This window comes from Sminthopsis crassicaudata, chromosome 1 (genome assembly GCF_048593235.1).
Source record: "Sminthopsis crassicaudata isolate SCR6 chromosome 1, ASM4859323v1, whole genome shotgun sequence".
Taxonomy (NCBI): domain Eukaryota; kingdom Metazoa; phylum Chordata; class Mammalia; order Dasyuromorphia; family Dasyuridae; genus Sminthopsis; species Sminthopsis crassicaudata.
Window position 1 is genome coordinate 28355419 of NC_133617.1, and position 27345 is coordinate 28382763.

Below are 27345 nucleotides of genomic sequence, written 5' to 3' on the forward strand. Positions count from 1 at the left end.
CTGAGCCGGCCTGCAGTCACTCCTGGGAAATGAAGCCGCATGATGAAAGTCCCCAAGGGCCGAGTAGGATGCCCCCGCCCGGGGCCCTGCCCACCTGGTGCCAGTATTCCTTGTCCTTGCCCGACGCAATCTGCTTCTGCATCCAAGCCAGGTTCAGCTCGATGTAGTTCTTCAGTTTCTCACAGTAGTTGGTCTCATACTTGAAGGGGCCACAGTAATCCATTACTGTATTCATCCAGTGCATGTAGATGAGCTGTGCATGGGGATGGGGGGGAGTTCATGGGAACCTGAGGGGTGCCAGCTGCCTGCCCCCCGCCACCCCTCACCCTCCGGGCCCTAGGAGACAAACAGTGCCGTGGCTTTTGTTCAGGCTGCTCTCCCCTTACAAAATCCCAAGCAAGGCTCCAAGACCCTCCGCCCCGTGCTCTAGGAGGGCAAAGGCAGCCTCTATTATCTGGCCTCTGACACCCTCCCCGATTCCCCTTTACATCAGTGCCGACTGAATCCCATGCGTACGGCTGTCTCCCCCAGCAGACTGGAAGCTCAAGAGCAGGACTGTCTTTACTCTCCCTTTGCATCCCCAAAGCTAGGAGCTTAATAAATGCTTGCTGACTTGACTGTCAGCAAGGGAGCTCCCACCCTTTGCTGAGCTCCTCCCAGGGGACTGAGAAGACGCACCAGCCAGGGATCACATGGAAGCCAGTGGCCGCAGCCAGGAAGGCCCCTCCCCACCGGGACTCTCCTCCAGCCTCGCCAGCCTGGTGCCAAGAGGTGCCAGACACCAGAGCCCGGCAATTGCAGAGGGGACCCGAGTGTCTGACACAAGATGGTCTCGTACTTCAAGGGACTTTCCTTCAGTTTCCAATTCAGACTTTCTGAACTTCATCACAGATGCCTCCTTGTCCCCTCTGCTTTTCAGCTCCTAATCATATCTACCCACATTAGAATGTAAGCTCTTAAGGGTAGGGACCATCGTTCTTTCTTTCTTTCCTTCTCTGTTTCTTTCTTTCTCTTTCCCTCTCTCTCTTCCTTCCTCCTTCTCTTCCTTTCTCCCTTTCTTTCTTCCTCTCAATGTCTCTCCTCTTCCTTCCTTTCATTTTTTCTTCCTTTCCTTCTTTCTTCCTCTCTTTTAATGTCTCTTTCTCTTCCTTTCTCCCTTTCTTTTTTCTTTCTTCCTCTCTTTCAATCTGTCTCTCCTTCTCTTCCTTCCTTCCTTTCATTTTTTCCTTTCTTTTTTCTTTCCTTCTTCCCTTCTTTCTTCTTCCTTTTTTCTTTCTTTTTGTATTTATCTGTCCAACACTTAGCACAGTGACTGACATATTATTGTAATAGCTTTGAAAAGATTTGTTGAGTGACCTTAACTCAAAAAAGACCTAGCTTCACTGGCTCACTTACTAGCAGCAACAATCACTTTTTTCCTACTCTGTGCCTCTGTTTCCATATCTGTAAAACAGAGGAGTTAGACCAGATGATCTCTAAGGTCTCTCCAAGCTCTCAATCTATACATTTAAGACCCCTGCCACTTAAGAACTGACACATGAGTGGTCTCTATCCCTGTCCTCTGACAATCAACACTTCTCTTACCTCTTCCTCACTCACTTAGATCTCTGGGTGGGGGTCCTAAGGCAGTGATGCTGCTTCCTGGAAGAATCCCTCTAAAATGATCCTTCTGCGTGGACAAGGTCAAGGACACCGCCTTGATTTTGAGTGTACAACAGTGATCTCCCGCCAGGAGAAAGAAGGAGATCTGTACCACTGTACCACTACCACCCCCTCCCTGTCTGTCACCAACCCTTCTCTTACCTCAGCAGACACGGCTGCCTCCACCACCCCAGCTGCATAAGCCTGCAGAGCATCACTGTAGTTCCCGCTGGTTGCCAAATTCAAGAAGGCCCACCTGTCATGGAGAGAAGGACAGAGCCGGAGGTCAGCAAGAAGGACAGAGCCAGAGGTCAGCAAGGACTTAAGGGCCCTCGCTGGGTCATCCTGCCGTCCTGGGAACTAGCAGCAAACTAGCACCTCCTGATCCTTTCTCCACCAAGGAAAAGTGCCACATCCTTAGTTTTACACTGTCAGAGTTTGTCTATTTATGCAATGGGAAGATCACACATCAGCAATAGCTTTCCATTAAAAAAGAAAAGTCTGGGGAGACTGAACTTCTCATAAATAGATGCTTAATGTTCTTCACACATATTTAAAACATCCTTTTAATAGAAATAAAAACATTGAAAAATAATATTTTCTTCTAAAGACCTTTGCAAAAAAATCTTTTGGAAAATCTCTTAGAAAGGTTGTCTGGGACAAGAAGCTTTTCTTCATATGCTCCCTTAAGACAGGTCACACAGTAGGTACTCACGAATGCTTGCTGACTTGCCAACCTCCTTAAATGACATCCAGCTAGTAGCGCCCCTTCGCTGTAAAGACAATTAAGATAGCAGTGGAAGGAAGGTGGTCCCCTCAACTCCAAGAGCGAGGAGTGGGGTCCAGTAGGACCCTCTGAAATCCAGGCTCTTCTCAAAGATCAATGACCCTCTTTAAGTGGGATATCCAGGCTGGGACAGACAATTCCAGATGGGCTCTTGCTAGGGCCCTCCCTCCTGCAGAGCACTAATGCCCTCTTAAACAGCCTGAGACAGTGGGACGTGGCCTAGGTTTCTCAGGCTGCTGTCTTATACTGCTGACATATTTAACTGCTGTTGTTCAGCCGTTCAATTGTAACCAACTCTCCATGACCCCGTGGACTTAGTACACCAAGACTCCATGGAGTTTTCTTGGTTTGCCATTTCTTTCTCCGGTAAATTAAAGCCAACAGAGGCAAGTGCAAATTGCTAAAGCCTGTAGGGGTTTTCCCCCAGACCTACTGTCTGGCTCGGCCATCCTAAGCTATATTTGGGCAGATGATTCATTAAAGTCAAGCACAGAATTTGACGCCTCGCCTTATTAAAATTTCTCTTAATAGATTCCAGCCTGGCAAGATCTTCCAAGATCCCAAATCTGCCATTCAAGGCCTCGACTCCTTCCAGTTCTGTGTCTTCTACTAATTTGGCATGTACATTCAGCCTGCCATAGGGCTGAGGACAGCCAGCCCTGCCCTAGCTCAACATATGCTCTTCCAAAAAGCAGTGTGCTGTGCAAAACTGCACAATAAAAATCACAAAGGCTTAGGGGAGAAATGGAGTTTGGGGCACAATGGCCAAACACTTTGTCACTGGCACGAAAATAAAAAAGCAAATAGAAACAAGAGCACAGCTTTATGTAGTTAAATGAGTTGTGGGGCAGCTGGGTGGCACAGTGAATGGAGCAGCAGCCCTGAAGTCAGGAGGACCTGAGTTCAAATCTGGTCTCAGACACTTAACACTTCCTAGCTGTGTGACCCTGGGCAAGTCACTTAACCCCAATGGCCTTAGCAAAAAAAAAAAAAAAAAAAAAGTTAAATGGGTTAAAAATGCATAAATGCTCCAATAAATAGTTGTGTATCCAAGGCCCCAGTGGTCAGAGGCCACAATTGAAGGAGATCTGGATGCCAGCCCTCTGCTGCCCAAAGCTCCCAGTGTCCCAGAACAGACAGAAAATTTGGCCCTTTTCCTGGAAAAAAGACCTAAGTGTGCTCATGGAATTGGACGCAGGAAGGGCCGGGAATCGGTGTAAAGTGCTAATGTTTTCCGCATTTCAGCAGTTTCTCAGCTAACTCAAAATTCACATTACATTCAAATTGTTCCCTAATATATCAGTCACAGTGGAGCAAATTGGCATTTTCAAAGCAAGCATTATGGAAGTGAGTGTATCGATCCTTGGGGGTACTGTGGAGACAAGCAGCTGAGGAAACAGTGCAGAGAACACCAGATCTAGACTAGGAAGCTTAAGTTCAAATTCTGCCTCATACTCCCCAGCAGTCAAGTGACTCAACCCGATTGTTTCAATTTTCCCACCTGTAAAATGGGACTAATAGCAGCGCCTACCTTCCAAGCTTTGAAAGAGAGAACCCTTGTAAAGTACACAATGCCTGGCACATTGCTTGTTGCTCCTTTTCCTCCATTAAGGGTCACTCTTTCACAGACGTGTCACTGCCTGGCCCATATCTCCCCCTCTCATCAGCAAGAACACATCAACCTGCCAGATTAAGGTACTTTATCTCCGTTCAGTTCCATTCGACTGGACCAACGTTAATTAGATCTCATCACTGTTCTAGATACGTGATGGGACATCATCTCCCTTACATACAACCCATTTCAAAAAGCAGCAAAGTATCTACAAGGAGGCAAAGAATATTAACGACCCATGGACGTGATGTAGCTGAGCCTTAAGGAAATAGAATTTTTTTTTTGAGGCAATCAGGGTTAAATGACTTCCCAGGCTCACACAGCTAGTAAGTGTCTGAAGCCAGATTTGAACTCAGGGCCGGGGCTCCCCATTGTACCACGTAGGATGGTGAAGAGGGTGAAGGATGGATTCTGAAAGGAAGGATTCTAAGAGGCACAAGAGACAGCGTCCACGTAAGGGGTACAGCCTATGCAAAGATGGGCTAGTGGGTTAGGAAATGGCAAGTAAGTCTCACAGAGAGTGTGGGAAAGGGAGAAACAGGGCGCCCGGTAACTCAAAAAATGAAATGAGATCAGTTTGGTGTAACAGGTTCTTGATAAAGCCGAGTTCTTTCTCTGTGAAGTCCGCTTGTCTTTCCAAACACTCACAAAAAGAACTTTTACTAAAAAGTTCTTCTTCTTCCTTGTTTGTGGTTTAAAGGCCCCACACCCTGTTCCCTTTTTTTTTTTTTTAATGGGGTATTAGGGGAAGCTAGGGGCACAGTGGACAGAGCACCAGCCCCAAAGACAGGAGGACCCGAGTTCAAATCTGACCTTGACAATTAACACTTTCTAGCTGTGTGACCCTGGGCAAGTCACTGAACCCCAGCCTCGGGGGAGAATATTCACTCATTTCCAGTCCTGTCATAGAAAGAACAGTGAAGTCAGAGTCAGAAAAGGCCTGTGTTCAAATTCAGACTTTTCCCCTCAACACATAACCACTGTGGAATCCTGGGAGAGCTTCTGCCCCATTCCGTTTCCAGAAAGTAAAATGGGAATAATAACAGCCTCTGCCTCACAGGATCGTTGCGAGGATAAAAGGAGATAGCATGTCTGGTACATAGTAGGTGCTATGTAAATACCTGCAATTATTCTGTCACTTTTAATATGTTAAAGCAACGAGGCCTGTAGGAAGAGCTGGAAAAAATGGGGATATGGCTTTTGAAAAGTAACTGCAGTCAGTACTGAAAGGCTCTGGTGAGGCCCTGTGCTGGCCGGCTGGGGGTGTGGTGTGGCGCTCTAGGGTTTGACAGAATGCTTGCCATCTATTCTGTCATGTGATTCTTACTGGATAAGTGAATGAGACAGGATTTGAATTCGGCTCCTGGGCTAAGTATCTGCCTTACCCAATGATCTGGGGTTTGACTCCCATTTTTCAGCACTCCTTCAGGAAAAAAGCATAAGAAAAGAATTGAGTAGTTTTATCTTCTCTCCTTTTACCTTTTATCATCCCTCCATCTACTCAGAGCAGTGATGGGTCCTACCCCATCTCTGACCTTCCTGTTGCTTCCAATTAATTTTTTATTTCTTTTTCTAATGTGTATTTTTTTAACATTCATTTTTTAAAGTTTCAAGTTCCTAATTCTCTTCCTAAGGCAGCTATTTGACGCCACAGAACACAGAACACCAGGACTGGATTTGGGAACTCTCATTAGCCTCATCTTCCTAAGTTCAAATTCAGCCTCAGACACTTCCTAACTGTAGGACCCTGGGCAAGTCACTCACCTATTTGCCTCAGTTTACTCATCTGTAAAGTGAGGTAGTGAAGAAAATGACAAACCACTCCAGTACCTTTGCCAAGAAAACCCCCAAAGGGGTCACAGTCAGCTACAACTGAAAAATGACCAAAGAAAAACTCCCTCTCTCCCCCACCCACTGAGGTGGCAAACAATATGATAATAGTTAAATACAACATAGCTTTTTAAAAATTAATTTACTATTATTTTTTAATTAAAGCTTTTTGCTTTCAAAATATATGCATGGGTAATTTTCAACATTCACCCTTGCAAAATCTTGTATTCCAAATTTTTTCCCTCCCTTCCCCTAGACGGCAAGAAATCCAACCTATGTTAAACATGTGCAATTCTTCTATACATATTTCCACAAATATCAGGCTGTGCAAGAAAAATCAGATCAAAAAAGGGAAAAAATACAACATAGCCTTTAAAAGGCCCTTTCTGAACCATAGCCTTAGCTCACGCTGGCCTTGAATGCTCCGGACACCGCTCTGATATGCCAGTCCAACCTCCAGGCCTTTGCCCAAGCCTGAAGTGCTCTCCCTCCTTCCCCTCTGCCTCTTAGTACCCCCTAGCTTCCTTCAAAGCTCAAGCCCTTCCTCCTACATAAGACCATTCCTGTTGCCTCCAGTTACCCAGGCCTCCCACAGAAGCTCCCTACATTGATGCTGTAGGTTTTATAGACCCAGTGTGTGTATAAACATAAAGCCAGGAAGCTCCCTGAGGGCAGGCACTGTCAATTTTATCTTTGCACCTCACAATCTGGGACAAGGGATGTGCTACAAGTCTTGCCTCCTGAATGAGCTTAGCTCTCTTTTTTTTTTCCTAATGGGAATTGTTTCTCTGGCTTCCAAATTTCATGTGTTAAGAACTTCTTAAACTTCCTGTCCTGACTCCCTCAGCAGAATTTTAGGCCTTGGGATCCACTCAAATAAGACTATGCAAACTTGGATCTAATTGTGGACTTCATCAGCATAGGGAACTCCCAGAGGGGAAAAACATAGTGTGGAGATTCAGAATCAAATTTCAACTCTATCTTCAGTAACTTCCCCTTTCTTGGATCTCAGTTTACTCATTTGTAAAATCTGTAAAATGAAAAGAGGTAGACCGGATGGTCTCTGAAGTCCCTTCCAGGCCTAAATCTAAGAGCTCCTGCTATCACCTTTGGCTTTTCCCAAGCTCGCACAGCTAATAAGGACCTGGGCTCAGCCCTTTTTGGGCGCCTCCATGCTGCCTGTCATCCCCTAGGCCGAGAAAGCCATTCTCCCAAATGCTGGGGAACGTCTTCTCCATTATTGCAACACTTAAAATTTGACAGACTGTTTGACAGGTGATCACCAGAACTAACCATGAAAGAGGGAGCGCCATATGATAGAGAAAAATCTCTATCTGGTGATCACAAACATGACGTCTCCCCTGGGTTTTATCACTCGATTGTGGTTGTATACACACCCATGCACATACATGCACATATGTACACAACTGAATTTTTTATCTTGCTCATTAGAACTTAAGCATCTTGAGGATGGAGATTGCTTTTGCCTCAGTCACGTTTTGTACCCTCAGCACTTAGCACAGTGTCTGGTACTTATGTAACAAACACTTAGAAAAAGCTTGTTGACCCTGAAGTTAGAAGAGCTGAGTTCAAATTCCATCTGTATCATTACTATCTGCCTGAGATCTTGGGCAAATGACAATTTCTCTATGCCTCAGTTTCTTCCACTACCATCATCATTAATAAACGTTTATTAAGTGCCTACTATATATGCTATAAAATAAGAAGAGTGAGACTTGAAGGACCCTAAGCCTCTTCCAGCTTTAAATTGTTAGGTGACTGCAAGGAATAAGAGAGTTAGATTTGGAGCCTGGAAGACCTGAATTCAAATTCTCCCTCAGACATTTATTATGGAACATTGGCCCAGTTATTTAACTTTTGCTTTCTTTAGTTTATTCATCTGTAAAATGGGAATAACAGCAAGATTGATGTGAGGATCATCTGGAATAATATTTGCAAAGGGCTATGCAAACTTTAAAACATGATGTATATAGCATTTTCACTCTTTTTTGTTGGGTTTTTTTTTTGCATTTTGTTTTCTTTCTCATTTTTTTCCTTTTTGATATGATGGTTCTTGTGCAGCAAGATAACTGTACAAACATGTTTACATATATTGGATTTCTTGCCATCTAGGGAAGGAGGTGGGGGGAGAAGAAGGGGAAATCTTGGAACACAAGGTTTGCAGGGGTCAATGTTGAAAAATTATTCATGCATATGTTTTGAAAATAAAAAGCTTTAATAAAAAAAAAGAAACTAAAAAAATAAAAATCAGAAACAGGAAAAAAAACACATGAAGTATAGATGATGTGAACTATCTCCCCCTATCAGGAAGAAGCTATTATCAGATAGAATCAATTCCCAGACTATCTTGTTGGTAGAGAGTAATTGGGAGGATGGAACCCCCCGGTCTAGCCCTCAGACCTCGGTGCATTTTTCAACAACCTTTTTGATACTGACTAGCTTATATTCAGACAGGTCTGGGCCCTGGTCTGCCAGGTGCATTCCACCTGGCTCCTTAATGCCCTCACCTTTGAGCTCCTGGCACTTCCCCTCCTCCTTGATTTCCCCTCCCTCTAGAGTTCACAGTTTTAGGGTGGGAAACTCCCAAGACTGTATTTTCCCTAAAAGGGAAGGATCTGCTTACGATGATCTCTGCTAAATTTTTTTCAGGACTAAGTTCACTATGAGGTACTCTCTTTGTCTCCCTTATAGCGCCTTCCCTCTAATGACACTATTCTTCTTACTCTAACTCTGGTCAGTCCAACCAGGCAGTCAATGGCTTATTCCCAACTCTCCGAGTACTTCCTTTCCCCTGGTTAACTGTGAGTTCCCTTGGGGAACTTATCTTTTCCTTGCTAGCTCTATGCTCCCCCAATTCTATTTCATATTTGCCACTCCCGGTGCCTATTTTATCTCTTATTTTTGTCTGTAAACCCTTCCCTGTAAAAGTTTTCCTTTTGGCAAAGAGGATGACTATGGGAATTTGTCACATGTTTATTTCCAACTCGGTATTGCTACCCTGATCTCATCAGTAAATGCTGTGATGATGATGAGGAGGAGGAGGAGGCTCATTTCTCCCAAGACCCCCATCACTTCAACACTACAGATGATCAGGGTCTCCTAAATCACTGATGAGTGTGATTTCCAGGCTGCTGAGAGCAGAAATAGAGACCTGGGTAATGCTGCTCGTGGACAGGTCCTCCCCCAGTGGGGATTACACAGACTTCTGCTGAATCTCTGGCAGCTTCAGGACAAATCAGAAGGATCCCTCCTCAACTAAGAAATAAACAGTTACTAAATGTTTTCTGATATAGGAAGGAGGAAAAAACCAGTTTCTGCCCTCAAGAAGATCACATTTAAGCGGCAGCTATATGGCCCCGAGTAAAATATGTCTGAAGAAACAACACTTCCTAGCTGTGTAATCCTGGGCAAGTCACTTAACCCCAATTGCCTTAGCAAAACAGACAAACAAACAAAGCTTAGATTTAAATGGGAGGATACCCACACATACATATTATGTATATGTATGTAATATATGTGTATATATATATATATATAATTATATACACACTTTCTGTATATGCATGTGATAAATGTGTGTATATACATACACATATAAAACACAAAAATATGGGGTAGTTTTTTGGAAGGAGGGCATTAGCAGCTACTGGGTTTAAGAAATAAAAAGCATTAGGCTATGTGCAAAGGCCTGGAAAAGCTTCATGAGACAAATCTTGAGGGAAGCCCAAGATTCCTAGAGGAGGATTCTGGGTAGGAAAGCCTTCAGGACAAGGGGTAAAGGGCCAGGATGGTCCAAGCAGAAAGAGAGGAAGCAGGTGGTCAGGTGGGAGAAGCAACAAGAAGGATCAAATGACCCATATACATCTGTCCAGAATCTGAGATAAAACCAATCCCCTCAGCCAGTTCATGGCAGGGCAAGGGCAGAACTCATCATCTCTCTCTGAATTGTCAGGATACCAGAAGGGGACTTCCTCCTTTTCTTTGGTCCTCAGGGGAGACTTTGGTCTCAAGAGGTTTAATTCAGAAGCTTTGGGGCTGAGAGGCAAATTTAGGTTAACGATCAGAAGAGCCTGATGGGAAATAAGTAGGCGGAAGGAAGCTAGCAGGTGCTTACTTAGGTAGGAGGCTGCAATTTTGCTTTATTCTTGTTATTAGAATAACAGGGAGTCATTCAGTCAAATATCATTTATGAAGCACCTGCTATTTGTGCCAGGCATTATGCCAAGAACTGGGGATAGTCATTCAGCCAAATGGCATTTATTAAGCACCTGCTATTTGCCAAGCACTATGCTAAGTAAGAGTTGGGGACAATCATTCAGCCAAATAGCATTACACCTACTTACACCTACTGTTGTGACACAGTTCTCTATTAATTGTCTTGACTCAATTTCCCTAATTGTCCTAAGTTTCCCTAAATTGGTTTTGCCTCAGTTTCCTTAATTTGTCTCAACCCCCTTAGTTGTAAATCCCGCTCTGGTTCATGAAGACCTATATAACTCAGTGCTATCTGCTCTAAGGTTACAAATTGTCAATGTATAAACTCAGAAAGGGGGACTCCAGACATTCTGTCTCTAGTCAGACACTTTCTTAACTCCCAGTTAGTAAGAATTTATGGTCCTACCCCGGAACCTGTCAGAGCTGAGTAGATGGTTCCTGCCTGGGGATTCCAGCTCACCAGAATTCGGACTCCACCCCCCTGCCTTTGTTTAGCTACTGTGTATAAATGTCATGGAGAACTCAATTTGGCTGCTGGATGGTGGATTCTTGGAGGCAATAGTCTCATTCACCTCTGGGACCAAACCATGCATCTATCTGGTCCCAGTAAATCTCTCCCTTTTAAATAAATTATTAAATACTCTCTAATCTCTATCTTGCCTCAATTTCTCCGACATGACACGACTATCTGCCAAGCATTATACTAAGTGCTGGGGATAGTCTTTCAGCCACAGCATTTATTAAGCACCTACTATTTGCCGGGCACTGTACTAAGAGTGAAGAATACAAAGAAAGGCCACGACAATCCTTGCCCTTGAAATGCTCCCAAGCTAGATCAAAGATAATGAACAGAGGGCAGGCCCTGAGATTCCAAGAGCTGGGGAAAGGCTCCTGGAAAAGGTAGGGTTTTAACAGGCCAGTTGCCTGAGATGGGCAAGGGGCATTGCAGGCCTGGGGACAACCAGAGGAGAAAGCCGAGCATCCGAGCAGCCAGGAGGCCACTCCCACTGAAGCACGGGGTACGGTAAGGGGAGGGAGCAGGAAGAGCAATGAAAGAGAGGAGGAGGCCAAGTTTGAAGCCTGAGCCCCTATCCCATCCCTCCCTTCCACGTGAGCCCCTTGAGAGCAGGGACTGTCCTTCTGCCTTAGTATTCCCAGCATTAGCAGAGCCTGGCACACAGAAGGCAATAAATGGGCAAACTGATTCAGCTCCTTTTTTTTGTAAAATGCATGTGAAAGGCACCATAGTTTGACCAAAAAAAAGCCATCTTTGTCACTGGAAAAAGGCAGAGCTGATTTAAAGTCTTTCCCCTTAATAAAAACTGAATTGTGACCTTGGCAACATCACAATCTCTCAGTTTCCCCAGGCAACTTGGACGCTACAATGCAGCTCAGATACTGCTCTGCACTGGCAAGGGCATTTCTTCACTGGAACATCCCTGTTCCTGTGAAATCATGAACCAGGACCGTTTATGATAAATGCGAGTCTTAAATCCCAGAGAGAAATGATCCACCCAAAGTCACAGAGTTAGTATTGCAGCTGGGAGGGAGCCAAGGACTCCAGAATCCCATCGTTCTCATAAATTCAGAAATTCTGACCCAAAAGATGTTCCTGGAAAGGGGAGAGGGAAGTGGGGAACCACTCGGATTTGTCTTGGATTCCTGCCCCTTGTACACATAATTCAGTCATATGAGCTTCCAGGCCTGCATGTGGGGGACTAAACTAGATCAGTCGTTCCCAAACTTTTTGGTCCCCGCATCCCTTTAAACTCTTAAAAATCAAGGACACCTCCTACTGAGAGCTTTTGTTGGGTAGGTCACGTTGTAGATTTTAATCATATTCATAATTTAAACATTTTAGTATTATTATTAAAGTAGTTTTTACTTCCTGGACCCTTAAAAGAATCTCAGGGACTCTGAGAGATTCCCAGAATACACTGGGAGAACCCCTGGGAAGCCCCTTCTAGAACTTAATCTATGAATCCTTTTACCATCGGTCTTTCCCCCATGGCCACCCTTGGGAACAACCTCTTCTATCACCCTGATCTTCCCAAAGTCACCATCTCCGTCTGAGAACCATGGGGAAAACAGATTAGCTTGAAAAGACTCACCCTCGATGAAGGAGTCCTACCAAACTCCTTTTATGACACAGACATGGTACTGATACCTAAACCTGGTAGATCGAAAACTGAGAAAGAAAATTATAGACCAATCTCCTTAATGAATATTGATGCTAAAATCTTAAATAAGATATTAGCAAAAAGACTTCAGAAAATCATCTCCAAGATAATACACTATGATCAAGTAGGATTTATTCCAGGAATGCAGGGCTGGTTTAATATTAGGAAAACTATTAATATAATTGACCATATTAATAATCAAATTAATAAGAACCATATGATCATCTCAATAGATGCAGAAAAAGCATTTGACAAAATCCAACATCCATTCCTACTAAAAACTCTTGAGAGTATAGGAATAAATGGATTATTCCTTAGAATAATCAGGAGTATATATTTAAGACCGTCAGTAAGCATAATATGCAATAGAAATAAACTGCAACCTTTCCCAGTAAGATCAGGAGTGAAACAAGGTTGCCCACTATCACCATTACTATTCAATATAGTACTAGAAACGCTAGCCTCGGCAATAAGAACTGAGAAAGAGATTCAAGGAATTAGAGTAGGAAATGAGGAAATTAAACTATCACTTTTTGCAGATGACATGATGGTATACTTAGAGAACCCCAAAGACTCTGCTAAAAAGCTACTAGAAATAATTCAAAATTTCAGCAAAGTGGCAGGATACAAAATAAATCCACATAAATCCTCGGCATTTTTATATATCACTAACAAAATGCAACAGCAAGAGATACAAAGAGAAATTCCATTCCAAACAAATGTTGAGAGTATAAAATATTTGGGAATCCATCTACCAAAGAAAAGTCAGGAATTATATGAGAAAAATTACAAAACACTTGCCACAAAAATAAAATCAGATTTAAATAATTGGAAAGACATTCAGTGCTCTTGGATAGGCCGAGCGAATATAATAAAGATGACAATACTCCCCAAACTAATCTATTTATTTAGTGCTATACCAATCAGACTCCCAAGAAACTATTTTAATGACCTAGAAAAAATAACAACAAAATTCATATGGAAGAATAAAAGGTCAAGAATTGCAAGGGAACTAATGAAAAAAAACTCAGAGGAAGGTGGTCTAAGTGTACCTGATCTAAAGCTATATTATATAGCAGCAGTCACCAGAACCATTTGGTATTGGCTAAGAAATAGACCGGTAGATCAGTGGAACAGATTAGATACAAAGGACAAAAAAGGGTACATCTATAGCAATCTAATCTTTGACAAACCCAAAGATTCCAACATTAGGGATAAAAATTCATTATTCGGAAAAAACTGTTGGGAAAACTGGAAATTAGTATGGCAGAAATTAGATATGGATCCACACTTAACACCATATACCAAGATAAGATCAAAATGGATCCATGATTTAGGCATAAAGAATGAGATCATAAATAGATTAGAGGAACAGAGGATAATCTACCTCTCAGACTTGTGGAGGAGGAAGGAATTTATGACCAGAGGAGAACTAGAGATCATTATTGATCACAAAATAGAAGATTTTGATTACATCAAACTAAAAAGTTTCTGTACAAATAATACTAATGCAAACAAGATTAGAAGGGAAGTAACAAATTGGGAAAATATTTTTAAAAACAAAGGTTCTGACAAAGGTCTCATTTCCAAAATATATAGAGAACTGACCATAATTTATAAGAAACCGAACCATTCTCCAATTGATAAATGGTCAAAGGATATGAACAGACAATTCTCAGAGGAAGAAATTGAAACTATATCCACTCACATGAAAGAGTGTTCCAAATCACTACTGATCAGAGAAATGCAAATTAAGACCACTCTGAGATACCACTACACACCTGTCAGATTGGCTAAGATGACAGGAACAAATAATGACAAATGTTGGAGGGGATGTGGGGAAATTGGGACACTAATACATTGCTGGTGGAGTTGTGAAAGAATCCGGCCATTCTGGAGAGCAATCTGGAATTATGCCCAAAAAGTTATCAAACTGTGCATACCCTTTGACCCAGCAGCGCTACTACTGGGCTTATATCCCAAAGAAATACTAAAGAGCGGAAAGAGACATATATGTGCCAAAATGTTTGTGGCAGCTCTTTTTGTTGTAGCTAGAAACTGGAAGATGAATGGATGTCCATCAGTTGGAGAATGGTTGGGTAAATTGTGGTATATGAAGGTTATGGAATATTATTGTTCTGTAAGAAATGACCAGCAGGAGGAATACAGAGAGGCTTGGAGAGACTTACATCAACTGATGCTGAGTGAAAGGAGCAGAACCAGAAGATCACTGTACACTTCAACAACAATACCGTATGAGGATGTATTCTGATGGAAGTGGAAATCTTCAACATAAAGAAGATCCAACTCACTTCCAGTTGATCAATGATGGACAGAGGTAGCTACACCCAGAGAAGGAACACTGGGAGGGGAATGAAAATTGTTAGCACTAATATCTGTCTGCCCAGGTTGCATGTACCTTCGGATTCTAATGTTTATTGTGCAACAAGAAAATGATATTCGCACACATGTATTGTACCTAGACTATATTGTAACACATGTAAAAAAAAAAAAAAAAAAAAGAAAAGAAAAGACTCACCCTCTCCAGGCCTCCTACTTTCCAGGATTGTTGTGAGAAACAAATGACCTTATTTGTAAAGTACCAAACAAATCTTAAATCACTATGTAACAGTAGCTGTTATTTTCTTCACTGCAGATTCCTAATATTATGGAATCATAATCACCATTTTTAAAATGGAAAGAATTATCCCTTCCTACCTTGAAGGGCTGATGTAAAGATAAAAAATAAATCAAATGGAGGGGGATTGGAAAGTTAAAAGAAACATGACCGTTCTAATCCTGCCCGTGACACACACTCTGTAATTTTACTCTGGAAAAATCATTTACTCTCTCAGGGGACCTGGGCAACCCGCTGGAGCTCTAGACTGTCACACAGATGGCCGGTCGTCTGCATTGGCGGAAGGGAACCTGGTAGAGGCAGCTTGGTGGTGCAGTGGATGGAGCGCTGGGACCTGGAATAGCAAAGGTCTGAGTTCAAATGTAGCCTCAGACACTTCCTAGCTATGTGACCCTGTCAGCCTTGGCTTATGGGGATAGCACCTACTTTCTAGGATTGTGTGACGAATGACATTATTTGTAAAGTACCAAACTGTGAAGACAGAGTTAGCCCCCTGGATACCTTAGAATCAGCCAGAGTCAGGATAAGCAAAAGTCCTGGGTCTTTATTCTTGGTCTTAGGGGTAGAAATGAATTGGCATGGACACAGGAGCTGCAGGACCTCTCCTCTCTTTTTTCTCTCCTGCCCAAGGTGACTCTGGCTTGTCTTACTCCATCCCCTAGTCCCTCCCACAATTCTCTGTATCCACCAAAAAGATTGAACCAGCCCAGGATAGTGGGAAGGGCCATTTTCCAAGCATATGCTAATAGAGTATTAGCCAATTGGTAATTAGCTTAAGTGCTTGGTCGTCCAACCTCAGTGCATCAACGCAGAGTTTCAGCCCTTTACACCAAACAAATCTTAAATCACTATGTAATAGTAGCTGTTGTTTTCTTCACTGGGGATTCCTAATATTAAGAAATCACAGATCTTATGCTTCTCCTCATTCTCTAGCACGCTACAGAGAAAGGAACATGATTTGGAGTCGGGAAGTCTGGGTTCCATTTAGTAGACTTGTGACTTCAGCCAACTCAGTTTCCCCATCTCTGAAATGGGGATATGAGCATCAGGAAATTTAAAGCACTAGAGAGGTGGATGTTATTTTTAACTCAGTTTCTAAAAAGCTTCTAAATCTCCCCAACTCCTTCTGAGACATGGTTACAAGCACAAAAAACCACCCTGCAGTTGAAATGCCTGTGGGGTCTCAGAAAGGGGATGGTGGCTTATTTGGAGTCTTATTTAGCAGCAAGTGGAAAGTTCCCGCGACTTCCTCATTTCAGCAGAAGACTGGCTCCCATGCATCCTGCCCGAGAGGAGTCCTGAGGACGCTCCAGCCACGGTCTGACAAACCTCAAGATCTCACTTCTCTCCCCGTATCCTAAAAAGCCAAAAAGTTCACATCCTACGCTCCTCTCTGGAGCTGAGGGCCAGCCACCCCCACCAATGACTCATGAGCAGAGCGGGTGCTGACAGACAGAGGGAATCCTGGGGCTGCTCCCCTCACCCAAGGCTTACACTTGTCATTCCTATTGCCTGTTGGCCAAATCCTATTCCTTTCTTTCCCATAGGGCTTTAAAACTCACAATTTGGGGGGACAGCTAGGTCGCTCAGTGGATAGAGCACCAGCCCTGAATTCAGGGGGACCGGTTCAAATGTGGCCTCAGACATTTAGCACTTCTAGCTGTGTGACCCTGGGCAAGTCACTTAACCCCAATTGCCTCAGCAAAAAAAAATACCTTATAAATTTTCCTAAGAAGTAGGTGTCCCCAATTCTTTAACTGGAGGCTCCAACAGGAATAGATAGTAAATAACCCAAGACTCCCCTGTGGGGTGATCTCACTGTGAATTATGTTTTAGCCGTAGGTGTCCCTCTGTCACTTTCAAGTTTGTCCTGACTCACTGACTGAGAAATCATTTCAACACTAAGCATTTATCAGCTGAGTGCATGGCACTGGGCCAGATCCTGAGAATCCCAAGACACAAACAAGTTTTGCCCCAGATGTTGCAGAGAAGTAGACTGCAGGATAAATGGAGGAGGGTAAGAAGATCACGGAAGGCTTCCTATAGGAAGAAGCTCATGGAACAAGCCTGGAAAGAAGCCAGAAGGGAAAATGAGGTAGAAACACATTCCAGGCCTGGGGGAGAACCTCCCGAGGACACAGAGATGGGAGATGAGGTCCTGAGAATGGCAGAAATGGGATCCTTTCCATCCTTCCTCCAACCCCCTCCCAGCACCTAGGACAATACTGACTACAGCAGATGCTGACTTGCTTTCTGACCGATGGCATCAGATGCTCATCTCCTCTGCCAGCTTCCAAGGCAGTCAGCAAAGTCTATAAAACTGGTTCAGACCACAGTAGAAAACTGCAGGCCGGATGCCCAAGGCCCTTGATGATGGAGGCGGGAGGCAGATAGGGCCTAGCTGGGGCAGCAGACAGCTCTGAGGGCTGCTTCTAAAGAACCAGTCCTGCCTACCCGCCAGGGCTCTTCCTCCCAAGCCCACCTGGGGGACAGTCCTGAGCCTCAACAGACACGCAGGCCATAAGAGTGACCTACGCCGACTCCATCCCAAGTCATGGGCTAAAGGACAATGGTTCATCTTCTTGCAGCGATGGAAATGAGCATTCTAAGGAACTGGGCGGGGAGCCGGTTTGCCCCCTCCTTAGGTGGTCCCCCACTCCCTGGGCCCACCCTAATGGTCTCAGCCTTAGAGTGGCTACCCAAATGGCTTTCCCCACTGCAGCCCAGCCTCCCCTGCTAGGAGAACCATTTCATCGGGCTCAGCTCCTTCGACAACACCACAACTGGGAGGTGGGGAGAGCTTCCCTTCTATACAGAAGCATCACCTCATAAGGTTATTGTGAGGCTCAAATGAGATGCTATTTGTAAAAGCGCTTAACACCTGGACCTCCATCAGAATAAGAAGGCCTGAGTTGAAGTCTTGCCTCTGACATACTACCTGAATGGCCCTGGGCAAACCCTTCCATTTCTTTGTGTACCCAGGTCACTATATGAGAATATCTTCCAATGTGATCATTCCCTCTTCTGGCGAAGATTATCAACTCCTCTAACATAAATATATGGTGATACATGTTTAATCTATATTAGATTACTTAATGTCTAGGGGAAAAGAGGTAAAAGGAAGAGAGGGAGAAAAATATGGAACACAAAGTTTTGCAAGGATGAATGCTGGAAACTATCTTTGCATGTATTTTGAAAAATAAAAAGCTACATAATAAATGTGGAAATATGGTTAGAAAAATTGCACATATTTAATCTATATTGGATTACTTCCTGTTTAAGGGAAGGGGAAGGGAAGGAGAAAAATATGGAGCACAAGGTTTTACAAGAGTGAATGCTGGAAAGTATTTTGAAAAATAAAAAACTACATGAAAAATGTGGAAATATGTTTAGAAAAACTGCACAAATTTAATCTATATTGGATTACTTGCTGTTTAAAGGAAGGGAACAAGAAGGAGAAAAATATGGAACACAGGTTTTACAAGAGTGAATACTGGAAACTATCTTTGCATTTGAAAAATTAAAAGCTACATGATAAATGTGGAAATATGTTTAGAAAAATTGCACATATTTAATCTATATTAGATTACTTGTTGTTTAAAGGAAGGGGAAAGGAAGGAGAAAAATCAGGAATACAAGGTTGTACAAGAGTGAATGCTGGAAATTATCTTTGCATGTATTTTGAAAAATAAAAACCTTATAAAAAAAGAAAAAGCTATTAGTAAAAAACAACAACAACAACAATTAATTAGTGAGAGAATAGAGAATTCATTATCTATATGAATGTATTTCATTATTTTAAATATTGTCATAAATCCTTTAATAAATGCCTTTATGGGGGGTGGGGGAAGTGCTTAAACAAATGATCAATTGTGACTTGCGTGTATTACTTCTCAGTAATACAGTGATCTAAGACAATTCCAAAAGACTCATGATAGAAAAATTATCTACCACCAGAGAAAGAAATATGGAGTCTGAAGGCAGACCGAAGTATACTATTTTCATCTTTTTTTATTTTTGTTTTTCCTTCTTGTGGTTTTTCTCTTTTGTTCTGATTTTTCTTTCACAATGTGACTATTGCTTAACTCTGTGATCACAAAAGAAGTGTTCAAATACAGAGTGCTAAATGACCCAGAATACATAAACACCCTAGGAAAATATGTTTAACATGATTGCGCATGTATAAAAAACAACATCAAATTTCTTGCTGTCTTAGGGAGGGAGGAGGGAGGCAAAGAGAAAAATTTGGCACTAGATATCTTAGTAGATTAGTATAAATGAGGCCAGAAATAATTTCAGAATAAAAAAAAAAGCACTTAGTCTGGTGCCTGGCACTAGTAAGTACTTAATAAACTCTTGTTTCCTTCCTTTTTTTCTATAAAGGCTCTAAGGCCTTCTCTGACATCCAATGCTCTCTGCACCCATGGCCCAATCTGTCCCAGTCTGCTACAGCCACCAACAGTTACAAACTAATCACAAGCAGAAAGAACTTTAGAATGAGCCCTTCAATGGGCTGAGAAAATTCACAGAGAGAAGTAACAAAGGAAAGAGGACTCTCAAGGGGAATAAGAGGCCAAGCCAGGACTAGAACCCGGGATTACTGACCAGGGCTCTTCCTACTGCCTATTCTTGGCGTCAAACCTCATTTGGATGTTTGGAATGAAAGGGACAGACCCATTCAGCCTGGGGGAGGGAAGCCTCATCTCTTGAGTACCAACATCTCTGGCCTGACCTGGTGACCAAGGGTGGTGAGAGCACCAAAGAAACCAGCTTTTAAGGGCTAAAAAGCAGCGTAACATTCCCCAAAGAGTATAGACTCAGGGGTTCTCAAACTAAGGCCCGTGGGCCAGATGCAGCAGCTGAGGACGTTTATGTGTCCCCCTGGTTTATGGCAAATGGGCTGAGGAGCCGAGACAGAGTGTGAGGTTTTTACTGTAGTCTGGCCTCCCACAGTCTGAGGGACAGGGAAATGGCCCCCTATTTAAAAAGTTTGAGGACCATTGTATAGAGTATAGAGACAGAAGGCTGAATCTATGGGACCTTCCAGAAACCCCTGGCCCTCTTGCATGGGAAAGACAAAGGATTATGGGTAATGGGCTGGTCACCTGAAGGGGCTAGCCTAGAGGGGCTGCCAGAAGCCCAAACTCGGGGGGGGGGGGGGAGGGGGGGGGGGGGGGATGATGATGGCCTGCCGGCTGGCCCCACAAACAGGGCTAAGGCTGCGGGTGTTGCCAGAAACCCAGAATTCCAAGCCCCCAAGAGTGAAAACACTAGAGATTATTAGGAACACTCAAAAAAGCCAGAGTTCCAATCCTGGCTGTGATCATGGAAGAATGAGCCCCACCGAAAGGGCTGCTCCACAGGGCTTCCCTTGCCCCATTTCCCCACGGATGAGGACTCCAGTGGGTTCAATGTCACACCCCCTATGGTGGGTCAAGGATGAGAAGAGGAAGGTGGTTATGGTCAGGCAGAAAGGACTGGTTTGGGGGAGATGGCGAATCCCAGAATCCCACGCCAGTGGTTACCTACAGAAGGCTGGCACTCTGAGGGGCTCGGGCAGAGCTCTGCTCTTAGTCCTGGCCCCGGGGCGGGGGTGGGCACAGGGCCAGTTCACAAAGTTGCCCGAGGGCTGGAGTCCCAACCCGGCAGGGGCTGGACGTTGTGACAGGATGAGCTGGGGCCTTCCGCGGCCTCTGCCCGGCCTAAGCCCACGTCCCGGGTCAGTGTCCAGCCCAGCCCCAGAACAGCTCCTGCCACCTGCCGGGCGAGCCCTCCCGCGTCCCTCCCGGGCCCCTCCCAGCCCGGGCCCCGGCCAATCTCCAGCACAGACTCCTTGGCCAGCCGGTGTCGGCCCCGGGCCCTGCCAGGCCCTCCCAGCGCTGCGCGGCCGCGGCCCCCAAGCTCACCCGGTGCTGCCGATGGCGTTGGTGAGGTTGGCCCAGGCGATGGCCCCGGCCGCCCGGCCCTCCACCACCTTGAGCTGGCCCGTGGTCGCGTCCACCACCACCGAGCTGGTCCTGGAGGGCGGCGGCGGGAGCGAGGGCCGGGGCAAGTTCAGCGCCAGCCCCAGCCCCAGCCCCAGCGCCAGCCCCAGGGCCAGGCAGCCGCCGCGATACATTGTAGCGACTGTGTCCGCGCCCGCTGCAACATCGCCGCTCACGTGACTCGGCGCCCGACCCCGGGCGGGGCCGCCCTTAAAGGGGAACTCCCGGAGCCCTAGAATTGGCCGGCCCGGGAGCTAGGGCTCCATCCCCCGTCCTGCGTCCCCGGGGGCACCTCCTAAACTGCGCGAGCGCTCGGGGATCGGTCCGAGGACTTGGTGCAAGTCCCCGCTCTGCCGGATGGCTCCGGACGTCTCCTTGGAGAAGCTGCTCCTCTGGACCACTTTTCAAATGAGAGCGTCTGGACAGTCAATCAATCAGCAAGCTTTTATTAAAATCCAAGGTCCCTCTAGTCCTGATGAGGAGCGGCGCTCTGGCGCGCCTTCCTTGTCCATGTCACACCCCCACTCTGGGCCTCAGTTTACTTCCCTGTAAAATGAAGGCGATGGACCAGAGGATCACTAAGCTCTGACTTTCTGGATCTCTGCATCTTATGTGTGTCCCTGGACATACTCCCTATAGGACTGAAGCTCTGCCCACCTCCTGTTTTCTCTTTTATATCCCCAGTGCTCAGCACCTAGTAGGTGTGTGTGTTTTTGCCTCAGTTTCTCCATCTGTAAAATGACCTGGAGAAAGAAATGGCAAACCACTCCAGTATCTCTGCACATAGTAGGTGTGTATGTTTTTGCCTCGGTTTCTCCATCTGTAAAATGACCTGGAGAAAGAAATGGCAAACCACTCCAGTATCTCTGCACATAGTAGGTGTGTATGTTTTTGCCTCGGTTTCTCCATCTGTAAAATGACCTGAAGAAAGAAATGGCAAACCACTCCAGTATCTCTGCACATAGTAGGTGTGTATGTTTTTGCCTCGGTTTCTCCATCTGTAAAATGACCTGAAGAAAGAAATGGCAAACCACTCCAGTATCTCTGCCAAGAAAAACCCAAATGGGGTCATTAAGAGTACAAAAGTGAGAAAAAGTGGACTTCTTTAGTCTTTCTCCCACTTCCCACAATAGCTATCGCCTGCCTTTCCAGAACCATTCCAAGGAAAACATCCCTACTCACTAGTTCATAGAGACCATTGGCTGATATAGAAATACAAAGGTCATCAGATAATTGCAAATGGTCTACAAGGACTGCGCGGAGCAGAAAAGTGGGATCTCCACTAATCTCCAGATTTATAACTCCAGTAAAATGTGGTCTGGGCTTTTGAATCTTGAGTTCTAGGTAGTCTTCTACCCTCCTCTGGATTTTTGTCTCGTGCTGTCCAAGGGAGAGGGATAAAGCTCACCCTAATAAAGGGAATTATATTAAAATGCGTAGTAAGTCAAAGGTAAAGTAGACAAAGGTTGTGCTCCTCATCCAAGGAAAATGCAGAAATATGCCTGAACTCCTGCATCACATTTTTTAATTTTGGTCATTGAGGGACAGCAAGGGCCGGGTCTCTGAGGCCCTGTGGGAAATTCCCCACTGCCTTATCACTGAAATCCTGCCCTACCCATACTCAGTGCTGCTGAACTCGAACCACTGCCAAAGGGCACGAAAGCAATGGTCTACTCTACTCATCATATTCTATCCTTGCACAACCTGGTTGGTTAGGCAGCAATTATTGATCCTGTTTTACAGATGAGAAAACAAAAACCTAACATGGCAAGTGACACTGTTGCAAACCAACCAAGATGCAAAGTCCACCCAGATTTTTCCTGACTCTCTGCCCTAAACTCCTCCCAATGGAGCAGTATCACAGTATCTAGATGGGGCCTTGGAGATGGAATTTATCATTCTTATTTTACAGATGAGAAATTCAGGGTCTAAGGAGGAGAAAAATGTTTCCCAAGATCACACACTCTTCTGTTTGAAAATAACGATCCAACATTATACACTTCAACAATGATACTGTGTGAGGATGTATTCTGATGGAAGTGGATATCTTCAACAAAGAGGAGATCTAATTCAGTTCCAATAGTTCAGTGATGGACAGAATCAGCTACACCCAGAGAAGGAACACTGGGAAATGGGTGTAAACTGTTTTTATTTTTGTTTTTCTTCATAGGTTATTTTTGCCTTCTGAATCCAATTCTTCCTTTGCAACAACAACAATAAAAATTCAGTTCTGCACACATATATTGTATCTAGGATATACTATAACATATTTAATATATATGACAATGCCTGCCATCTAGAGGAGGGGATGGAGAGAAGGAGGGGAAAATTCGGAACAGAAGGGAGTGCAAGGGATAATGTTGTAAAAAATTACCTATGCATATGTACTGTCAAAAAAGTTATAATTATAAAATTAATTAAAAAAGAAAAAGAAAAGAACAATCCAAAAAGGGAAATGTTGGATGTCGGAGGGGATGTGAGAGAACTGGAACACTAATGCACTGTTGGAGCTGGGAAATGATCCAACTATTCTGGAAAACAATTTGGAAGTATACCACGGGGTTATAAAACTTGTGCATTCACTGGGATTAAGTAATACCTTTACTAGATGTCTGTATCACCAAGACAATCCCACCCCCAAAAGGGAAAAGACCCATTTAGTACAATTGAAAAGGGATTTCTGTCAATTGGGGGGTAACTGAACAAGCTGTGGTATATGATTGTAAAATGAGAAACAGATGATTTCAGAAAAATCAGGAAAGACGTGAACCGATGCACAGTGAAGTGAACAGATCACTGTACATAGTAACAGCCATATTGTTCGATGAAGAGCTGTGAATGACTTGGCTGTTCTCAGCAGTACAATGATCCAAAACAATCCCAAAGGACAAATGATGAAGCACACTATCCACCACCAGAGAAAGAACTGATATTGATCGAATACAGACTGAAGCATGCTATTTTTCACTTTCATTTTTTTCCTTTTATTCAAGTCTTCTTGTACAAAATCACTAATACGGTACAAAAATACTAATACAAAATTGCACATGTTTAAGCTATACCTGATTGCTTACCATCTCGGGGAGGAGGGAGGATAGGGAGGCAGAATTTAGAACTCAAAACTTTAAATAAAAATAAATAAGAAATAAGAATAAAAGAATAAAAAAATTTTAAAAGAATAAAAAAATAAGTTTTTGCAGGGTTTTTGCACATCTTCCCTTAGGGTTCAGTGGCTGAGAGACAGGCAAGCAAGCTGAGTTTGCCCAGAGTTTATCTTCTCATACCATCCATCATTGTTGATATCCTTCCCAAGGTTTCCTGGTTAAGATTTATTTAGTATCCATACCCTTAAACGATATCTTCCTGCCTGCTACATAATGCAGGGTTTATGGCATCAGAATGCCTCAGGGGTAAGAGTTCTCATTCTATTACCCTACTAAGGGAAAAAAAAAAGAACCAGACAGTACAGTGAAGAAAGTGTCAGGCATGTAGTCAGGAAGATTCATCTTTGTGAGTTCAAATTGGCCTCAGACACTTAGTAGCTGTGTGACCCTGGGCAAGTCACTTCCCCCATTTGCCTCAGTTTCTACATCTGTAAAATACCTGGAGAAAGAAATGGCAAACCACTCCATTATCTCTGCCAAGAAAACACCAAATGGGGTCATTAAGAGTACAAAAATGAGGAAAAAGTGGACTTCTTAGTCTTTCTCCCACTTCCCACCATAGCTGTTGCCTGTCTTTCTTGAACCATTCCAAGGAAAACATCTCTACTCACTGTCTATTTCATAGAGACCATTGGTTGATTCTAGATAGATTCTGTTTAAAGTATCCAGTCCAACCAGGGAGAGCATAAACTTCCCAAGACTGGGGACTGGGGGCAGCTAGGTGGTGCAGTGGATAGAGCACCAGCCCTGAATTCAGGAGGACCTGAGTTCAAATATGGCGTCAGACACTTAGCACTTCCTAGCTGTGTGACCCTGGGCAAGTCACTTAACCCCAGCCTCAGGAAAAGAAAAAGAAAAAGAAAAAGAAAAAGAAAAAGAAAAAGAAAAAGAAAAAGACTGGGGACTGACACAAAATCTTAGAACTGGAGGATACCTTGAAGCCAGGGAGGTGAACAAGATTCCCTTCCACAACATACTCTGGACGGGTGGCCATCCACTTGGAAACTGTTCAGTGAAAGTGATACTAAGACTTGGGAGGGTACAACTCTCATTCTTAGGAAGGGGTTATTTATCTGTTTATTTGTTTTTCTGGACTTCTAGCCTTATATCTAATTCATCAGTTTTATACCCTATTCTTCCTTCTGTCTCTAAACAATCAAACATTTTTTGTGAGCCCTTGTTAAGCACTCACTATATGGACATGATTGAAAATGACTAAAACAACAAGAACAAAAGGGCCAGGCATTGTGGTAAGCCCTAGGGTTAACAAAAAAGGGCCAAAAAAAAAAGAAATTCAATCTTGAAGGGGAAATGACATGCTAATAGGTTGGTTGGCTATTGTCCTTCTTGTTTGAAGAGGACCAAAATGACATTACTATGTTGAGGTCAAAGTACAATGCATCTTACTGTGGCTGATCAGCCCAATAGGAGTTCAAAAGCCTCTAGCACAAGTCAGACACACATAATCCAAATGAACCTTTGGAGCAGAGAGGGATCTAAATTTGTGCATCTCACGTGTCTTTTGAGACTCTGCAATTCTGCTTCACTCAGAGCACAGTGACTTCTTTTATGTGGGCACTCCGTGCAAAGCAGTCCTGTGCCAGTGTCTCCCATGGGAAACAATCAATTCTAAAGTTCTTCAGAGAGACCTTGAGAGTGTCCTTGTATCCTTCCTCTGGCTACCACATGAGTGCTTCCCTTGTGTGTTTTCCACAAAATACTCTTTTATGTAAATGCCCATTTGGCATTCGAACAACATGGCCAGTCCAACGGACTTGTGCTCTCTGCAGTGGAATTGAGATGCTCAGCAGTTTAGTTCCAGAAAGAACCTCAGCATCTTGTACCTTTCCTGCCAACTGACCTTCTGAATCTTCCTCAGACAATTCAAATGGAAGCGATTCGATTTTCCCGGACACTGATGAACTGCTTGGGTTTATGGGCATAGGACAATTGAGTCAACACAGTGGCTCTGTAGACCTTCGGTTTCCTCTGGAGGAAAGCATATTGCAATCTCATTAACTATATACACATCTCTGGAAAAAATACTGCCAAGGTAAGAGAACTTATCCACAGCATTCAAAATTTTTGTCCATTGGCCGTACTGGATGGCATGGTGTGAGCTGCTGGAGTATCTGGGTTTTCTTGGTGTTATTGTCAAGCCAAAATAACGCAAACAGCAATGAATGATGTCCATGCTCTGTTGCACTTCAGGCTCAGAAGCTGCACTGAATACACTGAACACCAACTCTTCCACTTTAATCTTGCCTCGTAATCTTTGCTTTTGAAATTTTTGGAGGTGGTTTGGGTTAAGTGGCTTGGCCAGGGTCACAGAGCTTGAACTCAGGTCCCACTGACTCCAGGGCTGGTCTCAATCCACCTAGCTTCCTTGTGTTTTCAAGTCAAATTATTTACCATCAGTGTGGTAGCTGACCTTGATGTTTTCATTCTCACTGAAAACAAATGAAAATAGCATGCTAAAAAGCATGGGGGCGAACACACAGCACCGCTTCACTCCACGGCTGACTGGGAAAATGAGAGAGCAGCAACCATGATTCAGAACGCAGGCGAATCATGGATCCAGTTTTACGATACAGCTGAACTTCTCCAAGCAACCAGATTTTGCCATGATCTTCCAAAATATTTAGATACATTCAAGATAAACAAAGAGGCCCCTAAGTGGTTTAATAGAAGCTAGGAAGACCTGATTTCAAATTCTACCTCAGATACATACTAGTTATATGATCCTAAACAAGTCATTTCATATTTTTCTGCCTCAATTTCTTTAGCAATTATAAAATGGGATAACTCCCAGAGTTCTGGTGAGGATTCAATGAGATAAGATTTGTAAAGTGCTTAGCACAGTGCCTGGCATATTATATACATATATAAAAACACAAATACATGTATGCACAGATAATTGTGTGTATATACATATATACATATGCACACATATATATGCTCATTTTGTAATGCATTAAATGCAAAAATTACTGTATAAATATATGTATGTTTATATATATAATATAATATGTGTATATTATATTATATATTATATATTATGTCTAATATATCAAATATATTTTATATCAATATAAACTATTATTTATTATATTTTATATATATCAAATTTTGAATGTTGTGGATAAGTTTACTTATCTTGGCAGTATTCATTTCAGGGATGTATATATAGATAATAAGATTGATTATATAAACTTTATAAATGAGTATCACTTTCCTAAACAGATACAGAATAAATCTAAAATCTCTTTGGAT

General features: G+C 43.5%; 1 protein-coding gene across 1 annotated transcript in view; it reads right to left on the minus strand.

Moving 5' to 3' along the window:
• PLBD2 (phospholipase B domain containing 2) overlaps positions 1-21077 on the minus strand; it is a 38298-nt gene extending 17221 nt beyond the window's left edge. The window contains exons 1-3 of the mRNA XM_074297063.1: positions 20831-21077; positions 1804-1897; positions 95-253 (exon numbers count right to left, since the gene is read on the minus strand). Of these exons, the coding sequence (XP_074153164.1) occupies positions 95-253; positions 1804-1897; positions 20831-21042 (465 nt within the window). The 5' untranslated portion in view covers positions 21043-21077. The remainder of the gene's footprint in view (positions 1-94; positions 254-1803; positions 1898-20830) is intronic.
• Positions 21078-27345: the final 6268 nt, after the last annotated feature.